The sequence below is a fragment of the Heterocephalus glaber genome, unplaced genomic scaffold, assembly GCF_053883595.1.
Source record: "Heterocephalus glaber isolate CG9 unplaced genomic scaffold, H.glaber_assembly_v1.0 deba00001509, whole genome shotgun sequence".
NCBI lineage: Eukaryota > Metazoa > Chordata > Mammalia > Rodentia > Bathyergidae > Heterocephalus > Heterocephalus glaber.
Window position 1 is genome coordinate 1927046 of NW_028258325.1, and position 16285 is coordinate 1943330.

A 16285-nucleotide genomic window follows, 5' to 3' on the forward strand; every position below is an offset into this window, starting at 1 on the left:
GCAGTCAGGGCCCAGTCAGATAACCCGGGAGGATTTCCTACGTCAGTGTCCTCCACTTACTCATGTGGGTAACATTCGCGGGCTGAATCTGGGGTCTGCTGTTCAGTTCTGTCTTTAACTGGCTGAGGAACTGCCAGGCTTCCCCAGGTAGTTGCAGTGGTGGACGCAGTTCCCTCTGCCTGCACCCTCCTGCACTGAGTCCCCTCACGGCCATCCCGGGAGTGGGTCTGGGTTCTCCAGGGAGGAAGGCTGCTGAGCCTCTTGTTAGGGCATTCGGGCGTGCGGATGTCTTCCTCTGACTGACTGGGGCTTGATCCTTACTGTTAGCAGTCATTTTTTCTGACTAGAGCATAGAGAGAGTAGTGTGGAGGTTGATTCCGTGGTAATTGAGTGATGCCTCAGTTTATGAACATGATTCTCTCCATGATTCTGATTCCAAACCAAGTTGGACGAGAACCAAATCAAATTCAGTGGTTAGGGTCAGTGTTGACCTTATGGGGAAATTTGATTCAGTTCTCGTCCAATTTGGTTTGCAACCAGAATCGTGGAGAGAATTCATGAACTGAGGCACCACTGTATATTAATAAGATCATAGAATTATACTTTTATATACATTTGCAGTTAAATTACATCAGTATGCTTCTAATTCTTTGGGGTAGTTTTTAGCACTTAGAATGAAGTAACACACTCAACATCTCATTATTTATTAGCCTTTTAGTATTGTCATTTATTTTCCTTCATGTACAGTGGGTGTGCTATCGGAAATACAGCAGTTGAGGGCCAGGGATTTAGCTCAGTGGTTCTGCTGCCTGCCTTCCAAGCATAAGGACCTGAGTTCGATCCCCGGTATCAAAAAACAACAACAAAAAAGGAGTACAGCAGTTGAGAAATAGACACAGTCTCTGCCCTCATGGAGTTTATAGTCTGTTGGCAAAGGTAGATATAAAATAGTTCTTTTATAGTTTATAAAATATAAAAGAATCCTTGTTTGTTTTGCTTTTGTTCTAAATTGGCCACTTGCACCGGCGTCCGGGAGATGTGGGAGGCAGGCCTGTGTGAGTCTCTGTCCTTGGCTCACAGAAAGTTGCTGTCCTGATCTGCCAGCCAGGGAGGAAAACAGTAACAGTTCTTATTGATTCATAAACATAACTTGTTGGCTGGCTTTGTGTCTCTTATTTTTTAAAGGGTGGTCAGTGAATACCCCTAAAATAAAATGGAATAGCCGAGTTGGACAAAATGGGTTGCAGACTTTTTGCAAAACTGTTGTGAGGTTTGTTGAGGTGAGCGGTTGTGCACTGCAAGCAAATGTTGACATCCGTGCGTGGACTTTTCCATGTGCAGCTCAGTGATGCAAAACAGGACTGCCGGCAGGGCATGGTGGTGCAGGCCTGGAGTCCCAGAACTCGGCAGGCCGAGACCGGAAGGTGCCCAGGTCAAGGCCAGCCTGGGCAACCCAGGGTGGCCCAGTCTCAAGCTGAATAAAAAGGGCTGGAGATGCAGCTTGGTGTGAAGGCCCTGGGTTCAGCCCCAGTACGGGGCAAAGAAAGCCGGGGGCCGGGGATTTAGCTCAGTGGTTTTGCAGTCTGCTGCGCAAGCGCAAGGACCCGAGTTCAATCCTCGGTACCAAAAAAAAAAAAAAAAAAAAGAGAAAGCCGGGAGGGACTATTTAGATTCCCAGAATTTCCTGGCATTGACCCTTGAACCGAGGAGTTTGTTTGGCTTGCTCACTTTTCATGCGTTTTGTTTCATTGTTAATGCGAGCCCACACATGCCATCCATAATGTCTTGGTGGATCTGTGCAGTCATGTTGCATCTTGGTCCGCCCACCCCCCCCACTTCTCCCTTCCATTGCCACAAAACCCACCTCCCTGTTCCCCCATCTCTCCTCTATTTTGCTCCTCAGATTACTTGTATTTGGGTTTCCTGTGCAGGAGAAACCATGTGATACTCACCCCTCTGTGTCTGATCCGTTTTACCCAGCACTGTGGTCCCAAGATCCATCTCTTCTACAAATGATGCAGATTTATTTTCTTGCAACTGGATATCATTATGTTGCCTAGGCTGCCTTGAACCTGAGAGCCTCCTGCCTCAGCCTACTGAGTAGCTGAGATTACAGGCATGTACCACTGTGCCTGTCTTCATGAATTTTAATTCTTCAGCTTTGGCATCACTTTTAGGGAACCTGGACATGTTTGTTCATTTTAGGAAAGCTACTGCTAGAAGAACAACTAGTTCTCTTGCTCAAGTTTAAATTAACCTATTTGGGGCCGGGGATTTAGCTCAGTGGTTTCGCCGCCTACTGTGCAAGCGCAAGGACCTGAGTCTGATCCCCCGTACAAAAAAAAAAAAATTAACCTATCTAACATGAGAGTTTTATTTCAATTATTTTTCAGTACCAGAGACTGAACCTAGGACTTTTGTTACCAAAGTATACCCTAAGTATACCCTCAGCCTTTTTATTATTTTTTATTTTGAGACAGGATCTCATTAAATCACTGAATTGCCCAAGTTGGGTTTGAACTGGTGACTCTCCTGCCTCAGCCTCCCAGAGTTCTGGGATTATAGGCATGGGCCACCATGCCTGGCTAAAAGTTTCATTTTAAATCCCCTTGGACATATTTGTTGGGAGCAATGCTACATAATTTTAGGGAAAAATCATTTGATTAGGTCTAGTTCTTCCACCTACAGGCCAGCCATGGCATTCTGAGACATAATTCCATTTTGGCCTCGGGTCACAACTGAGACCTCAGTGATCCCTGGATGCTGTAATCTCCAGGACAAGACCACACCTGCAGGAGACCAGGGAGGAACCAAACCTTTATCTGCACAGTTCCTCATTGTTCTTAGATTTCCACTGCCCCCCAGCCTTTTGTTACACCTTGTTTATCCCAATGTGAGGTACTGAACTCTGCATTTCACTTGTTACATTTGTTTCTCCATGGACTGAATGAAAGGTGCTGCAAGCTAGGGGTCTTTTGTCTTTGCCGCCCAGAGCAGCACTGATCAGACCCAAAGCTCAGCTTCTTCTCAGTCTCATTTTTCTACCTTTCCTGAAATTCGCCATGTGCTGCCGTGGCTCACAGGAGACTAGGACTTACTGCAGAGGTTCTGGTAACGTCCCCTTCCCCTGTTCCCTACACATATTGACCAAACATGAGGGCCTTCTTCTCAGAACAAAATCACTGTTTAAGGTAAGGCATCCAGTATTTCCTACTTAAAAGAAAAGATAAAATATCAACCAAGAGCATTAGATTGTGAAGCATATACAGCACTTGTGACTTGTGAAAATACAGAATGTAACAAAATCGGGTCGAAAAGCCTCTAATTGTGTGTGTCCCTGCCGTGCACTTCACACACATGCAGGTTGTGCCGTACGCACCGCTGGCCGGGAGAGCGATGTCTCCGTCTCCCGTGCCTTTGCTTTCGGAGAAGAACGGGCGGGTTCACACCTGGCCCCACACACCCTGACACCTTCCAGCTTCCTTGGCTCTGCCTGAGGATCCGAAACGTTCCTGGTGACCCAGTCTAGATTAGCAAATAGAACACAGTTGAAAAAATATGATAGAAGTATTGTTTCCTGCGTTACTGTGACGTAGTCACTGAGGTTCGGAGAGCCCTGGGTGGACTGCAAGCGTTACACCTGCCGTTTCTGCCCCTTCTTCCCCAGAAAAGGATTACAGCAGCCTCTGCGACAAGCAGCCAATAGGAAGGCTCCTCTTCAGGCAGTTCTGCAGCACTAGTCCGGATCTCAAGAGGCATGTTGAGTTCCTGGATGCGGTGGTAAGCAGTGGTCTTGGGAGGGACACCCCAGTCTTGCACTTCTGGAAATTGAAAAACTGGAGCCGGACAGTGACGAGGAGCGAATGGACTGGTGTCACAGTGTGTTATTAATGGGGAACTGTGCTCGCTACAAAGTGGTGCCCCGTGGGATTGTGCTGCGGGGGCTGGAGGATCCCAGCACATGCTAGATGACCTTGGAGCCTGCTGGGGCACTTGTGCGTAGGCCCACTGGCGAAGTGAGGCAGCTCCAGCCGCCTGAGGGGCATCGCTTCCGCTGGCGGACACACCTGGCCCCAGAGCGCCTGCCAGGGCTGCAGTTGTGAGGAGCACAGTCACCGCGTGGTGTTCGCACATATCCTGTTGGAGGAAGAGTTATGACTACTACTAGCAAGCCTGGAACTTCAAAACTCAGAAGTAACTGACCAATAGAAAGTGGTTGGCATCCAGCAGAGAAGTTCTCTTGCTTTTGGTTGTTTGTATCCTGACTATGACCCTTCTTCTCTCTCCTTTGCCCTGTCCTGGTTATGTCAGCGAATATGTACTAGTGGTTATTATATGCAAAAGCCTGTCTTGCATCATTTAGTCTGCATTGCTTTTTTTGGTGTCATAGCTTTGTAAAAACCTTTTAAAAAGTACTGTGGCTCTTTTATCATCTGTTTCCTATCCCCTGGAACTCCCCAAGCCCTTTCTTTTTTGGCACTATCACTAGACTAAGACAAAACTTAGAAGTGGGACAATTCTTTATTTTTTTCTGTACTGGGAATTGAACCCAGGGCCTCTGCACTGAGCCACACCCTCAGCCCTTTTAAAATCTTTTTATTTTGAGGTCAGGTCCCACTAAGATGGCAAGGCTGGGCTTGAACTTGAAGTTCTGCCTTAGCCTCACAAAGTGTTAGGATTCTTTGTGTGTCACATGCCTGGCTAAGCATTTCTTTTCACAGCTAGGGTTTTTACACAGTGGGACGTGCTACTTCTTTCCGGGGGTGGAATGTGGATGCAAATTTTTATGTAGTGGGTTATGCTTACCAAATTCTGATGAATTTTAAAAATTTAGGGACCTAAAATTCTTTTTTATGTTAAAACAGCTAAACTGTATCATTAGGGCTCTGTTTCAGGGTAAACTCTTCTGCTGTTAGCATGGTGCCTGTTGCTTATTAGGTGACAGCCAGTTGAGCGGGGATGGGTTTTGTTTTTGGTGGTTGTGTGGCCTCGGAGAGAACATGGGTGGCACCGTTTGTGCAGCACTCACAGCTCAGGCAGCTTTGTGACACACCAGAAGCAGTAGGAGGGAGATATGAAGAGCCACTGGCTTACATGACAGTGGCATCTGGCCAGGAAAGTCGAAATCTGTAGGACAGATCAGCAGGAAGGCCGTGGGCGCCCCTCCAAAGTGGGCTGCAGGTAAAATTTCTTCTGCTCTGACAGAAGAGGTGGAGCTGGTTGGGCGGGACTGCACAGAGCCTGCAGGACAATCTCCCTCCTGACACAGGGTCCCAAGGCCGAGTGCTGGAGGTGCTGCTAGGCAGGGCCAGCTGCCGGCCTTGGGAGTGCCTGTGCCTGAGGAGCAGTTACCAGAAGTGATGCGCGTGGTGACCTGGACACCACCTTTCTGTCACTGGGCACCTGTGCACTGAGTGGGAGCCAGCCCAGGCAGCCCTTCCCCTTTCCCACCTCCACCTCCCAGAGCTGCTGGCTGGAACCCTTCTCTGGCAAGGGTAGAAGCCTCGTGGGATAAAATTCTCTTCCAGCCTTGTTTGTTCAGGACACACCAGGCCTGGAACATCTTCTAGAGTTTTAAGACGCTTCTCAAGGAGTGATTTCTTTTCCTCTGACAGTGGTTGGATGACATTGTCTGCTCCTGTGGTCCCACCCCTGACCCCAAACCCCTGACCCCTGAATCCTAAGTGTAGATGACTCCTGCTTTGGTATTACCAACTCTGGCTCCTGTAGGTGTTCTCACTCAGCTTCCCATGTGACTCTAGACATTTCTAAAATGCTGTTGCCTGGTCCGTTTGGTTTAGCCATAATTAATGGGTAAAATGCAATGGGGCACAGCTTTGGTGTACTACTTTATTAGCCCCTTTCTTTTTTTTTATTGGAAAAATACAGATTTATTTTTTATGCCATTTGTATTTTCCTTTTTTTTCCCATTTAGTTTATTGGTACATTTTAGATATACAATATAGTTACATTCATCATTGGGATCTTGTACCTTTACATGATGTATCTTGGTTCTTATTTTTTTCCCATTCCCCTGCCCTCCCTTCACCCCCTCCACGCTTCCCTATTTACAAAGACTTTGTTTCCATTTTTTTCCTTTTCTCATATTTTTTCATTTCCCTTCTTTCCTTTCCCCTACCCTTCCCACTTCCCCTACTCCTTTAGACCTTTTCTTTCTATTTCATGATATCAGTTATACATTTTTTTTTTTTTTGGTACCGGGGATCGAACTTGGGTCCTTGCGCTTGCAAGGCAGGCTGCGGAACCACTGAGCTAAATCCTCAGCCCATATCAGTTATACATTTTGATCCTTATTTACACTTTTACTTTTTCACACCCAAGAAACTATTCAGTATTTACACGTGTGTCCTATTTATTTCACTTAAGAGTATGGCCTCAATGTGCATCCATTTAGCTATAAATGTCTCTAGTTTCTCGTTCTTTATGGCTGAGTAGTATTCCGTTTTATAAGAAAACCACATCTTCTTTATCCAGTCTCCAGTTGATGGGCACTTGGGCTGTTTCCAAGCTTTCGCTATTACAAACTGTGCCGCTCTAAACATGGGTGCACATATGGTATGATTCTTTTAATTCTTTTGGGAAGATACCCAGCAGGGGAATAGCTGGGTCAAATGGGACCTCTAGTCCTAGTTCTTTAAGGTATCTCCATACTGATTTCCACAGTGGTTGCACCAGTCTGCACTCCCACCAGCATTGGAGCAGGGTTCCTCTTTCCCCACAGCCCCCTCCAGCATTTGTTATTGGTTGATTTCTTGATAGCAGCCATTCTTTCTGGAGTGAGTTGGAATCTCAGTGTTGTTTTCATCTGCATCTCTCGAATGACCAGTGATGTTCAACATTTTTTCATATGTTTATTTGCTGCTTTTACTTCTTTGTTTGAGAAATGTCTGTTCATTATTAGCCTCTTTCTAAAGTAATGTTTTAAACTGGAGGAGTAGCTCCCTGGCAGAGCAGATGCTTAGGATGTGCAAGGCCACAAAGTCAGTCCCCAGCACCAAAGCAGAAACATATATACCCTACAGCACTTAGGTTCAAAGAAAGGCTGTAGCTGGCTGCTCAGGGAACCCCGCTCTGGTTGTGGCGCTGCCAGGCCAGTCCCATAAGCCACAGAATGTGGAATGTTGTGAACACCACCCGTGAGGAAGACAACTGCCATTTCCCTCTTCTCTGTCTCTCCCATCAGGCCGAGTATGAAGTCGCTGTTGATGAGGATTGCAGAGACTGTGCACTGTCTATCTTGGGCAGGTTCTTCAGTCAGGAGGTGGGTTTTCTTCTTTAGAGCAGAGATTTGTATGTGACTCACTTAAAAGATCAAGGTGTGTACTACTTTTACTCTGTTGGATAGGATATAACAAATATTTTGAGAACTTTAATTTCTTATAAATGTTCCCCTTCTGCATTTTTGTTTGTTTTAAGAAATCCTTGAGGAAACAGATACAAAGTATTTTAAAGTTTCTAGAGTTCTCTCAAACAGAATGTAGAATTAGGGAGTGTTATTTGCTTTTCTTGGCGTAAAAATGAAATTTTTCCTAAAAGCTTTAGCAGGACTTACTTTTTCTTTCTTTCTTTCTTTTTTGACTCAGTGGGTTCTTGTAGTGAAATTAGAGTGCAGCCTGCTTCCCCCCTGTGACTGTTTAGCTGGACACTAGGAGTCTGCATTCTGGGCAGGCCTCAGTTGCAGGGTGGGAGGAGCGTAGTAACAGCGATAACCTACATTTGGTCAACACGCCTCCAAGCCTGATGCACGTACTACATTATTTAAAGCGCTGGCAAATACATGAGATACTACTGTTATTATACCTATTTCCATAAGACTGAAGATCACAGCTGTTAAGTGCCTTTCTTGAAATTTCACAGCTAATAAGTGTTGGAGCCAGGAATCAACCATGTAGAGACTGGAATTAAGAGAATAGTTTGGTGAGAGTAAGTCCAGGATGTTCATATTCTAACCTAGCTAGCTGGAGAAGACAGGGCTTCCAGTTAGGGGGCCTTGCTGTGCTCAAGACAGAGTGCCAAGGAGAGGCCAGGGCTTCTTAGTAGGCATAAGCTGCGCACAGTGGAGTTGGAGCAGGTGGATCTGACTCCAGAGCTTCTGTCCAGCTCAGCCCGGGCTCACAGGTCATTCTTTTCAAACACAGCTGTTATAACATCTGCATATTTGTAGGTACCCCAGGACACTAATTGGGAGAAATAGAAGTTTCATTTATCTAGTTCTTTTGGGTTTTTTACATCAACTTCTTTCAGTTCTCCTGAGCAAATTCCCCCATAGTAAAGAGGGCTGTCAGTAGGGGTGGGTATGGCAAATGCTGAAAAGGAGGGGAGGACAGTTACAAACCTGCAGCATGGTGTCCTAATCAGGCAGGCAGTTGTAACAGAAAATTACTGACGAGGTAATTTGATAAGATGTAGTGAAAAATATGAATGCTGCTGCCAAGTGCCATCCGACAGGAAGGCCCACTCCTAAAAGCATGATGCTGTGTCCTCATCCACCTTATTCACAGGGTTCAGCACCATGCCACTTCTGGCTCTTCCTCAAAGTCAAAATGACCATGAAAGGGAAACATGTACATCAGTTCAAGACATACAGGCAGCTCTGACTGTGCAACTAAAGACACTCAAAAAAGAGGACTTCCAGAACTGCTTCAGAACAGTGGCAAGAATGATGGAATAAATGTTTGAACCAAGGGGAAGAATTTTCAGGGGCAGTAATGGCAAGGTGTGTTTTACTGTAATAATGTATTTGCAATTTTATTGATTTTTTCAGTATCAGGGATTAAATCCAAGGGCACTCTGCCACTGAGCTACATCCCCAGATCTTTTGATTTATTGAGACAAGAGTCTTGCTAAGATATCCAGGCTGGCCTTGAACTTGTAATCTTTTTGGCTTAGCCCCTGAGCAGCTGGAATTACAGGCATGTACCACCACTCTCAGCCAACATTTAAAAAAAAATTTGAACTTTCACCTATTTGCCAGTCTATCACTGTGTGAAATTATATTGTATTATTATATACTAGCTATTAAAATAAAAAGAAAGCAATTCCATTTATATTTTCATCAAAACAGTAAAATACTTAGGAATAAATGCAACAAAATAAGTGCAATATGTGTACAATGAAAACTACAAAAAAATGGAAAAAAAGAAGCCCTAAATAAATGAAAAGACACCCTATGGTCATGGATCAAAAGACAATATCATTGCCAGACATGGCGGTGTCTGCGTCTCTGCAGTCCCGGCGCTCTGGGAGACTGAGGCAGAGGATCACAGTTCAAGCCCCACCTGGGCAATCTAGCAGTGTAGCGAGAGTGGCTTAGTGAAACACTGTCTCAAAATAAAAGTTCTGGGCTTATAGCTTAGGACAGAGGTCTTGGGATCCATCCTTAGTACTGGAGGAAAAGGACTTGTATTGTTTAGATTGTAATACTCCCCAAGTTGATACATGAATTTAATACAATTCATACCAAAATTCTAGCTGCTTATTTTGCAGAAATTAACAAGCTGCTTTTAGAATTCATATGGACATTCAGAGGACCCAAAATAGTTCTAATATTCTTAGCTGGGGATGGTGGCACATGCCTGTAAACCCAGCACTTGGGAGGCTGAGGCAGGAGGATTGCCGTGAGTTTGAGGCCATGCTTGGCTATATAGCGAGCTCAAGGCTGGACTGCATAGAAAGACCCTGTCTCAAAACAAAACAAAACAAAAAACAACCCAAAAGGGCCAGGGATTTAGCTCAGTGGTTCCGCTGCCCACCTGGCAAGTGCAAGGACCCAAGATCGATCCCCACTACAAAAACAAACAAACAAACAAAACCCCAAAAAACAAATAAAACCAAAAATAGTTATAACCGGTACCCCCGCCCCCCCAAAAAGAGAGAGGACACACATTTCTCAATTTCAAACCTTACTAATAATCAAGACAATATGGTACAGTACTTGGATAAGGTTAGACACACAAGTCAATAGCATAGATTTGAGAGTCCAGGAATAAACTGATACATTTACAGTCAATTGACTTACAGTGTCTTACTTTCTCATTGCTGGAACATAATACCCAATACCCACAAGTTAAGGAAGAAAGGTTTATTTTAGTTCACAGTTTATAGAAGTTTCGGTCCATAATCAGCTGGCTCCAAGGCAGACCAGCATGGCAGAGGAGAAACACCCCATGGCAGCGTAGGCAGGAAGCAGTAAGCCTTCCTCCCCCACCCCCCCTTTTTTTTGGTACCAGGGATCAAACTCAGTACCTTGCGCGCTTGCAAGGCAGGCGCTGGAACCACTGAGGTAAATCCCTCGCCCCCTTCTTTCCTTTTTTATTCCATCCAGGCTATACGCCTATTGGCTGGTGTCACCCACACTGAAGGTAGGTCTTCCCTCTTCAGGAAGTCCATGATCTAAACCCAGAACTATGCCAAACCAACCAGTAGACTAATCTAGTACCACAGCCTTGATCCAGTCACCTCACAAAAGCCCCACCTAAGAGGGGGGACATCTGATCAAGGCTGTTTGGAGTCCTATATGACTCACTTATCTGTAGGTCAAGCTCTTTTCCCCTGCTTGGGAAGTTTTCTGCCATTATTTCTGTGAAGAGATTTTTTATGTCATCTGCACTCTCTCCTGTTTCTTCATTGAGCCCAATCAGTCTTATGTTATTCTTCTTTGCATCATCTAGCAGCTGCTGGATTGATTTCTCGTGTTCCCTTATAATTTTGAAGGAATTTTTCTTTTCCTGGTCACTAATTGCAATCTTACCTTGTATATCTGAAATTCTGTCCTCACACTGGCTCATTCTGCTGTGTAGACTTTCAATGGAGTTTTTCATGTCCTGGAAATCTATTTGCATCTGTTTTATGGATTCCATTTGTTTCTTATGTTGGGATTCCATCATGTTCCTGAGCTCCTCTCTAGATTTATTAATCATGTCTTGCACTAGGGGCACAATTTCTCCTGTTATCTGAGAAATTATTTCTGATTTCATTTTTTCCAGATCCCCTTTTGTTGCCAGTTCAGTGGGTCCAGGTGGTTGAGTATCAGAATGTTCCATCTCATTTCCCTTTGGGGTTGCTGTAGGTGATCTGGAAGTCTGGTTTTGAGACTTATTTACGTGTTTTCTCATTTTGACTGGGGCGGGGGCCTGTTAGCGCCTGCACGGATTACCTCCTCTGAGCTGGATGAGGTGGGATGGGCCGGGAGCAGCGGTAGGGATGGTGACCCAAAAGCCCTTTCCTGTGGACTGGGAGCAGCGGGAGGGATAGTGGCCGGGAAACCGCTTCCTCTGGACCAGGAGCAGTGGGATGACGGCTCAGAAGCCCCTACCTCTGGGCCGGGAACAGTGGGACTCAGTACCTTGGTCTGGTGGTCTGGTGGCCTCTGCGTCTTTGTATTGTGGAATCAGGTGGCTGCCTGTCTGCAGCGGGGTGATTCGGTGTCTTCTGCGCAACTCAGGACCTCGGTAGGGCGTGCAAAGACCTGCCTGTCTGCAGCGGGCTGATTTGGCGTGTCAGAGGGGGGACATCTGGACATAAGGCTAAGACCTGAGACATTTCGGGGGGAAAAAGAAGAGTCTTTTCAACAATCAGTGCTGAAACAACTGGGTACCCATGTGAAAGCAACTTTGAAAGGATTACAGACCTAAACATAAGAGATAAAACTATATCATTTTCTAATATCTTGAATATTTAAAGAATTCTTACTCTCACCTGATCGGGCCAAAGGAGGTGCTCCATAGAGGAGATGGGGACCTTATCTCACCCCACTCACAGGGTCACAGAAAAGAATTACAAGATGCATTGATGAGAGGCACAGAAGGGTTTATGCTGCACAGGGAAGGTATCTACACCCAGAGAGAATAGAGTGGGCCCGAGAGGGACAGGTGCCTTATGGCCTCGGGGTTTTCACAGGGTCTCGGGCTCTTCGGGGCAGTGATCTGGGGTGTGGATCCCTGTGTTTTCAGGCTGCCCTTTGCTGGGCTGTGTGTGTTTGATGCTTAGAGCATTGCTGCCGCTTCCTCGAGGCCGAGGTCTGTGCTGGGAAGAGCCTGGGCTTAGGTTACAGCTCCTGTTAGGTCTGCAAGACTCAGAGGAGCTGTTTTGCCTGAGTTTCCTGGAAGCAAAAAGGCAGTGGAACCTTGGATAGCTTTTGAGGTCCTGAGTTTGATCCCGGGTACCACAAAAACCCAAAAAACAAACAAACAAACAAATTACTATTTTCTTTGTCTCTTTTCTACTTATCTTTATTTCTTCTATCCTACCACATTACAAACCAACAATAAAACAACTCTTTTTTTTTTTGGTACCGGGGATCGAACTCAGGTCCTTGCGCTTGCGCAGCAGGCGGCGAAACCACTGAGCTAAATCCCCAGCCCAAATAACTCATTTTTAACATGGAAAAATGAGCATATTTTTGCAAAATCCACCTGCCCTTCCTTCCCATCATTTCCTGTTAGAGTTGCCTGTGTCTGGAATGCTAAGAAGTAAAGCACTGTAACATTTGGTAAATGTGCCCTACTGCCTGTAATCATCATTTCTTAATGTAAAATCCTAGCAGCCTCAGTTCTGCTTTTGTTTGGTTCACATCAGGTCAGTAGCACTGCACCTCAATGTGGTGTACCCGCCCCTTAGTTTACCTTGCCTTTCTGCTTGTGGAGATTAGAAGCATTTCTTCTCCTTTCTGCGGGAATTAGTATCTATCATTGTAAGTTTTTTTTGTTTTTTTTGTTTTTGTACCGGGGATCGAACTCAGATCCTTCATTGTAAGTTTTTTAAAATATTGAAACTAGGATGCTTTTTAGAGTTAATCATTGAAGAGTTTTAATAGAATCAGCCTGCTACTTAGTTTCATAAAATGGAGTTCTTGGAAGGGGAGATAAGTATTGAAATACTAGCTTTGTTTTCAAGAAAATACTGTCTTGTTTTTTGCTATCTCCATTGCTTGGAAAAATGCATATTTGTTGAGGAAATGACTGAGCAGATGTTTTTCCTTAAAAACTATTCTGTTTTTGAGACAAGGTCTCACTATATAGTTCAGGCTGGCCCTAAACTCACTATGTGGCCCAGGCTGGCATCAAACTTGTGGTGATCCTCCTACCTCAGCCTCCCGAGTGCTAGGATTACAAGTGTGTGCCACCAGCGTTGGCCTTAAATGCTTTTCTTCTCATGGTCTGGCTTCATAGGAAGGAAGTGGGCTTGGTGTCCTGGAGGGCGAGGCTCAGCTGAGCATTCCCACTCACTGGGTGTCACCAGCAAGGTTTGTAACTTCTGAGTGACTCTTCTTACCTATCAGGGCTGCAAGCCCAAATGAGGTGATATTACAAAAGTACCTCTTCTAATGTAAATGATAGCTGTTAGTTGTTATGAATTATAACAAATTGGTAATTTTCTTTTTTTTTTCTTTTTTTTTTTTTTTTTTTTGCAGTACTGGGTATCAAACCCAAGGCCTCCTGCATGCTAGGCATGTGCTCTGCAACTGAGCGGTACCCTCAACTTCTAGACTTTGTTTCAATCAGTTTCTTCTTGTTGCATATTTCTGTCAGTAGTTCAACTTCTTTGATGAAATAACTGTTTTGATTTATAAAAAACACAAAGTCTAGGGCCGGGGATTTAGCTCAGTGGTTTCACCACCTGCTGCACAAGTGCAAGGACCAGAGTTCGATCCCTAGTACCAAAAAAATCCAAAAAAAACACGAAGTCTTGTTGTGTATCTTGGCTCTACCATAGTCAGAAGCCAGTCTGGAATGTATTTCTTGTTTCTAGTTATAAATTAACTAATTCAACATCATCCAGGTATTTTTTTCTTTGAATATATACAAGCATATTGTCGTTTTTTGTTTTTCCAGAATTCTCTGGATGAGGGTTAGAGAGGAGGTGGCACATAGGGACACTGTGAGTGTGAGTGTAAGGTGCAGAATCTTTAGAGGGTGTCTCACAATCAGTGTTGTTGTTCACAGTGTGCGTACTGTGAGATGGTAATTCTGTTTAGGAACCCATTCTATAGGAACCAAGTGCTCCAAGATGGTGATGCAGTGCTGTTTGCATGGCAAAATTAACAGCTAGAATATGAGCAGGGGCAGAGGAGCCTATACCCCGGAAAGTCACATGGGTATGTCCGAAGGTTCATAGTTACAGTGCTAGCCACGTACTTTTTTCCTATATGTATGAGGACAATGATGATGTGTGTATTTCTGAGGAGGGTGTGTGTGTGTGCGTGTGTGCATGTGTGATTTAAAATTTTTACTTACGTTGAAAAACATAATATAAAATTTACTGTGTTAAACATTTCTAAGTGTATAGTTCAGTAGTGTTAAGAATAGTAACACTGTTATGTAATCAATCTCCAGAGCCTTTTTTTGTTTTGTTTTTGGTACTGGGGATCGAACTTGGGACCTTGTGCTTGCGAGGCAGGCGGCAGAACCACTGAGCTAAATCTCTAGCCCTCCAGAGCCTTTTTTATCTTGCAAAACTAAGTCTAGCCAGGGGTGGTGGTGCACATCTGTAATCTCAGCACTCAGGAAGCTGAAACAGGAGGATCTAGGTAAGTTCAAGGCCAGCCTGAACTCCATAGTGAGACTCTGTCTCAAAAACAAAACAAAACAAAACAAAAATCCTGAAAATCTACCATTGAACAACTCCCTAATTGCCTCTCTCCAGCCCCTGGTAGTTAGCCTTGTACTTTCTGTTTCTATGAACTCTCCTTCTCTAGGTATCTCATCAGTGAAATCGTGCAGTTCATATTTGTTCCCTGTGACTGACTTATTTTACTAAGCATAGTGTCCTCAGTTCATCCACACTGCAGCACGAGTCAGAGTGTGTGTGTGTGTGTGTGTGTGTGTGTGTGTGTGTGTGTGTGTGTGGTGCTGGGGACTGAGCTGGGCCTCCCAGGCCAGGCCAGTGCTCTCCCTCTTGCTGTGTCTCTGCTTTGGAGTGTTCTCCTTTTCAGGGCAGCATGTGTGTGCCACGTTTTGTTTATCCATTCAGCAGCTCACGGTGACTTGGCTGTTTCCACTGTGTGGCTAATGAACACAGGTGTGCACAAACCTCTCGAGACCCCACCTTCCCACCCGGACAGGCTTCAAGTCCAGAGGAACTGGCAGGAAAAGGCAGCCACCAGGCTGACTCTGGAGGGGGCAGGTGGCATTTTCACTCGTTACTTCATACACTTTATGCTTTCGTTTTCACAGCAGACATTAAGTTCTATTTGTCATTGGTAAATTATAAAATCACTAATTGTTTGTATCTGATTTGTGCCGTATTGAGAACTCGGAAGCTCCTTTACCAGAGATCCCCGTGGCTGCTGTGAAAGAATGCAGATGGGATCTGAAGCACAACTCCTCCAAAAACGCCTTCAAGGGATGTAAGAGGTGAGTGGTTTGTGCACAGCCCGCCTTTTGCCTGTGGTGCCCAGCACAGAGCGTTGACAGGAAGTTTCTCCGTGTGAGACAAGTTCTTGTCAGAGCACATTCCAAATTAAAATGATCCCTTCCACCAGAAAGGGTAGCGAAGAGCAATAGTTACATGTACACAAATGCCTCCCTGAGCGTCATGCACTGAGCCCCAGTACCTACCATCCCTGTGACGGCTCTGGGCCACCTCTGCTCTGCTTTCCAATATGCCTATGTCTCAAATAAGAAGTTCTCAAAATGGCTTTGCAGACCGAGGCACTTGGTGAAAGTATCTTTCTCTGGGTCTTTTCAACTCGGACAGGGAAGCACTGATGCCGAGCACCTCAGCTAGATTCAGGTTCTTGTGCACTTGGGAGCCAGAGTGGTTTCCTCGGTGACCGCGCCCCAGGCATGCAGTGCTTCTTGTAGCTGTGTGGACGGTCCCTCCTTCCACAGTAAGGAAACTGAGGTCACTCGGAAAGCAGTTGAGGGGAATGATCGTTGCAGCTTTAGGAGGCTTCAAGGGCTGCAGTGTAGAGGGTGACTTGGATGGGGACAGAGCCCAGGAGCTTTGCAAGAGGCTGAGGTGCTGGGCTGGGTGAAATGTGCTGGTGAGACAGTGGCAGTGGAGGTAACTAGGGGGCTGGTGGGCAGGAGACCGCATGGTTTCCCTGGGGAGTTGTTGAGTTGGAGGTGAGTTTGAGTCACGAGCAAAGCTGCAAAACACTGAACGCTGGGTGTTGCCTGTGAGGCCGAGCCTGGATTTGGCTGCCACACAGAGGCGCCAGAGGCCATGGCACTTGAGCCCAGGCTTCTTTCAGGGAGTGAGGCAGTGAGTTGAGTGAGGAGAGTCGTGGATGTGTATCCACCTCTGCTAACCTGACTCGCGC

The 16285-nt window shown here is 45.4% G+C and overlaps 1 protein-coding gene across 1 annotated transcript in view; it reads left to right on the top strand.

The window, feature by feature from the left end:
• The window catches only part of Grk4 (G protein-coupled receptor kinase 4), a gene marked incomplete at its 5' end in the record, with an annotated part of 77832 nt that overhangs the window by 22634 nt on the left and 38913 nt on the right, over positions 1-16285 (top strand). The window contains 3 exon segments of the mRNA XM_087187762.1: positions 3668-3780; positions 7205-7282; positions 15271-15374. Coding sequence (XP_087043888.1) covers positions 3668-3780; positions 7205-7282; positions 15271-15374 — 295 coding nt within the window.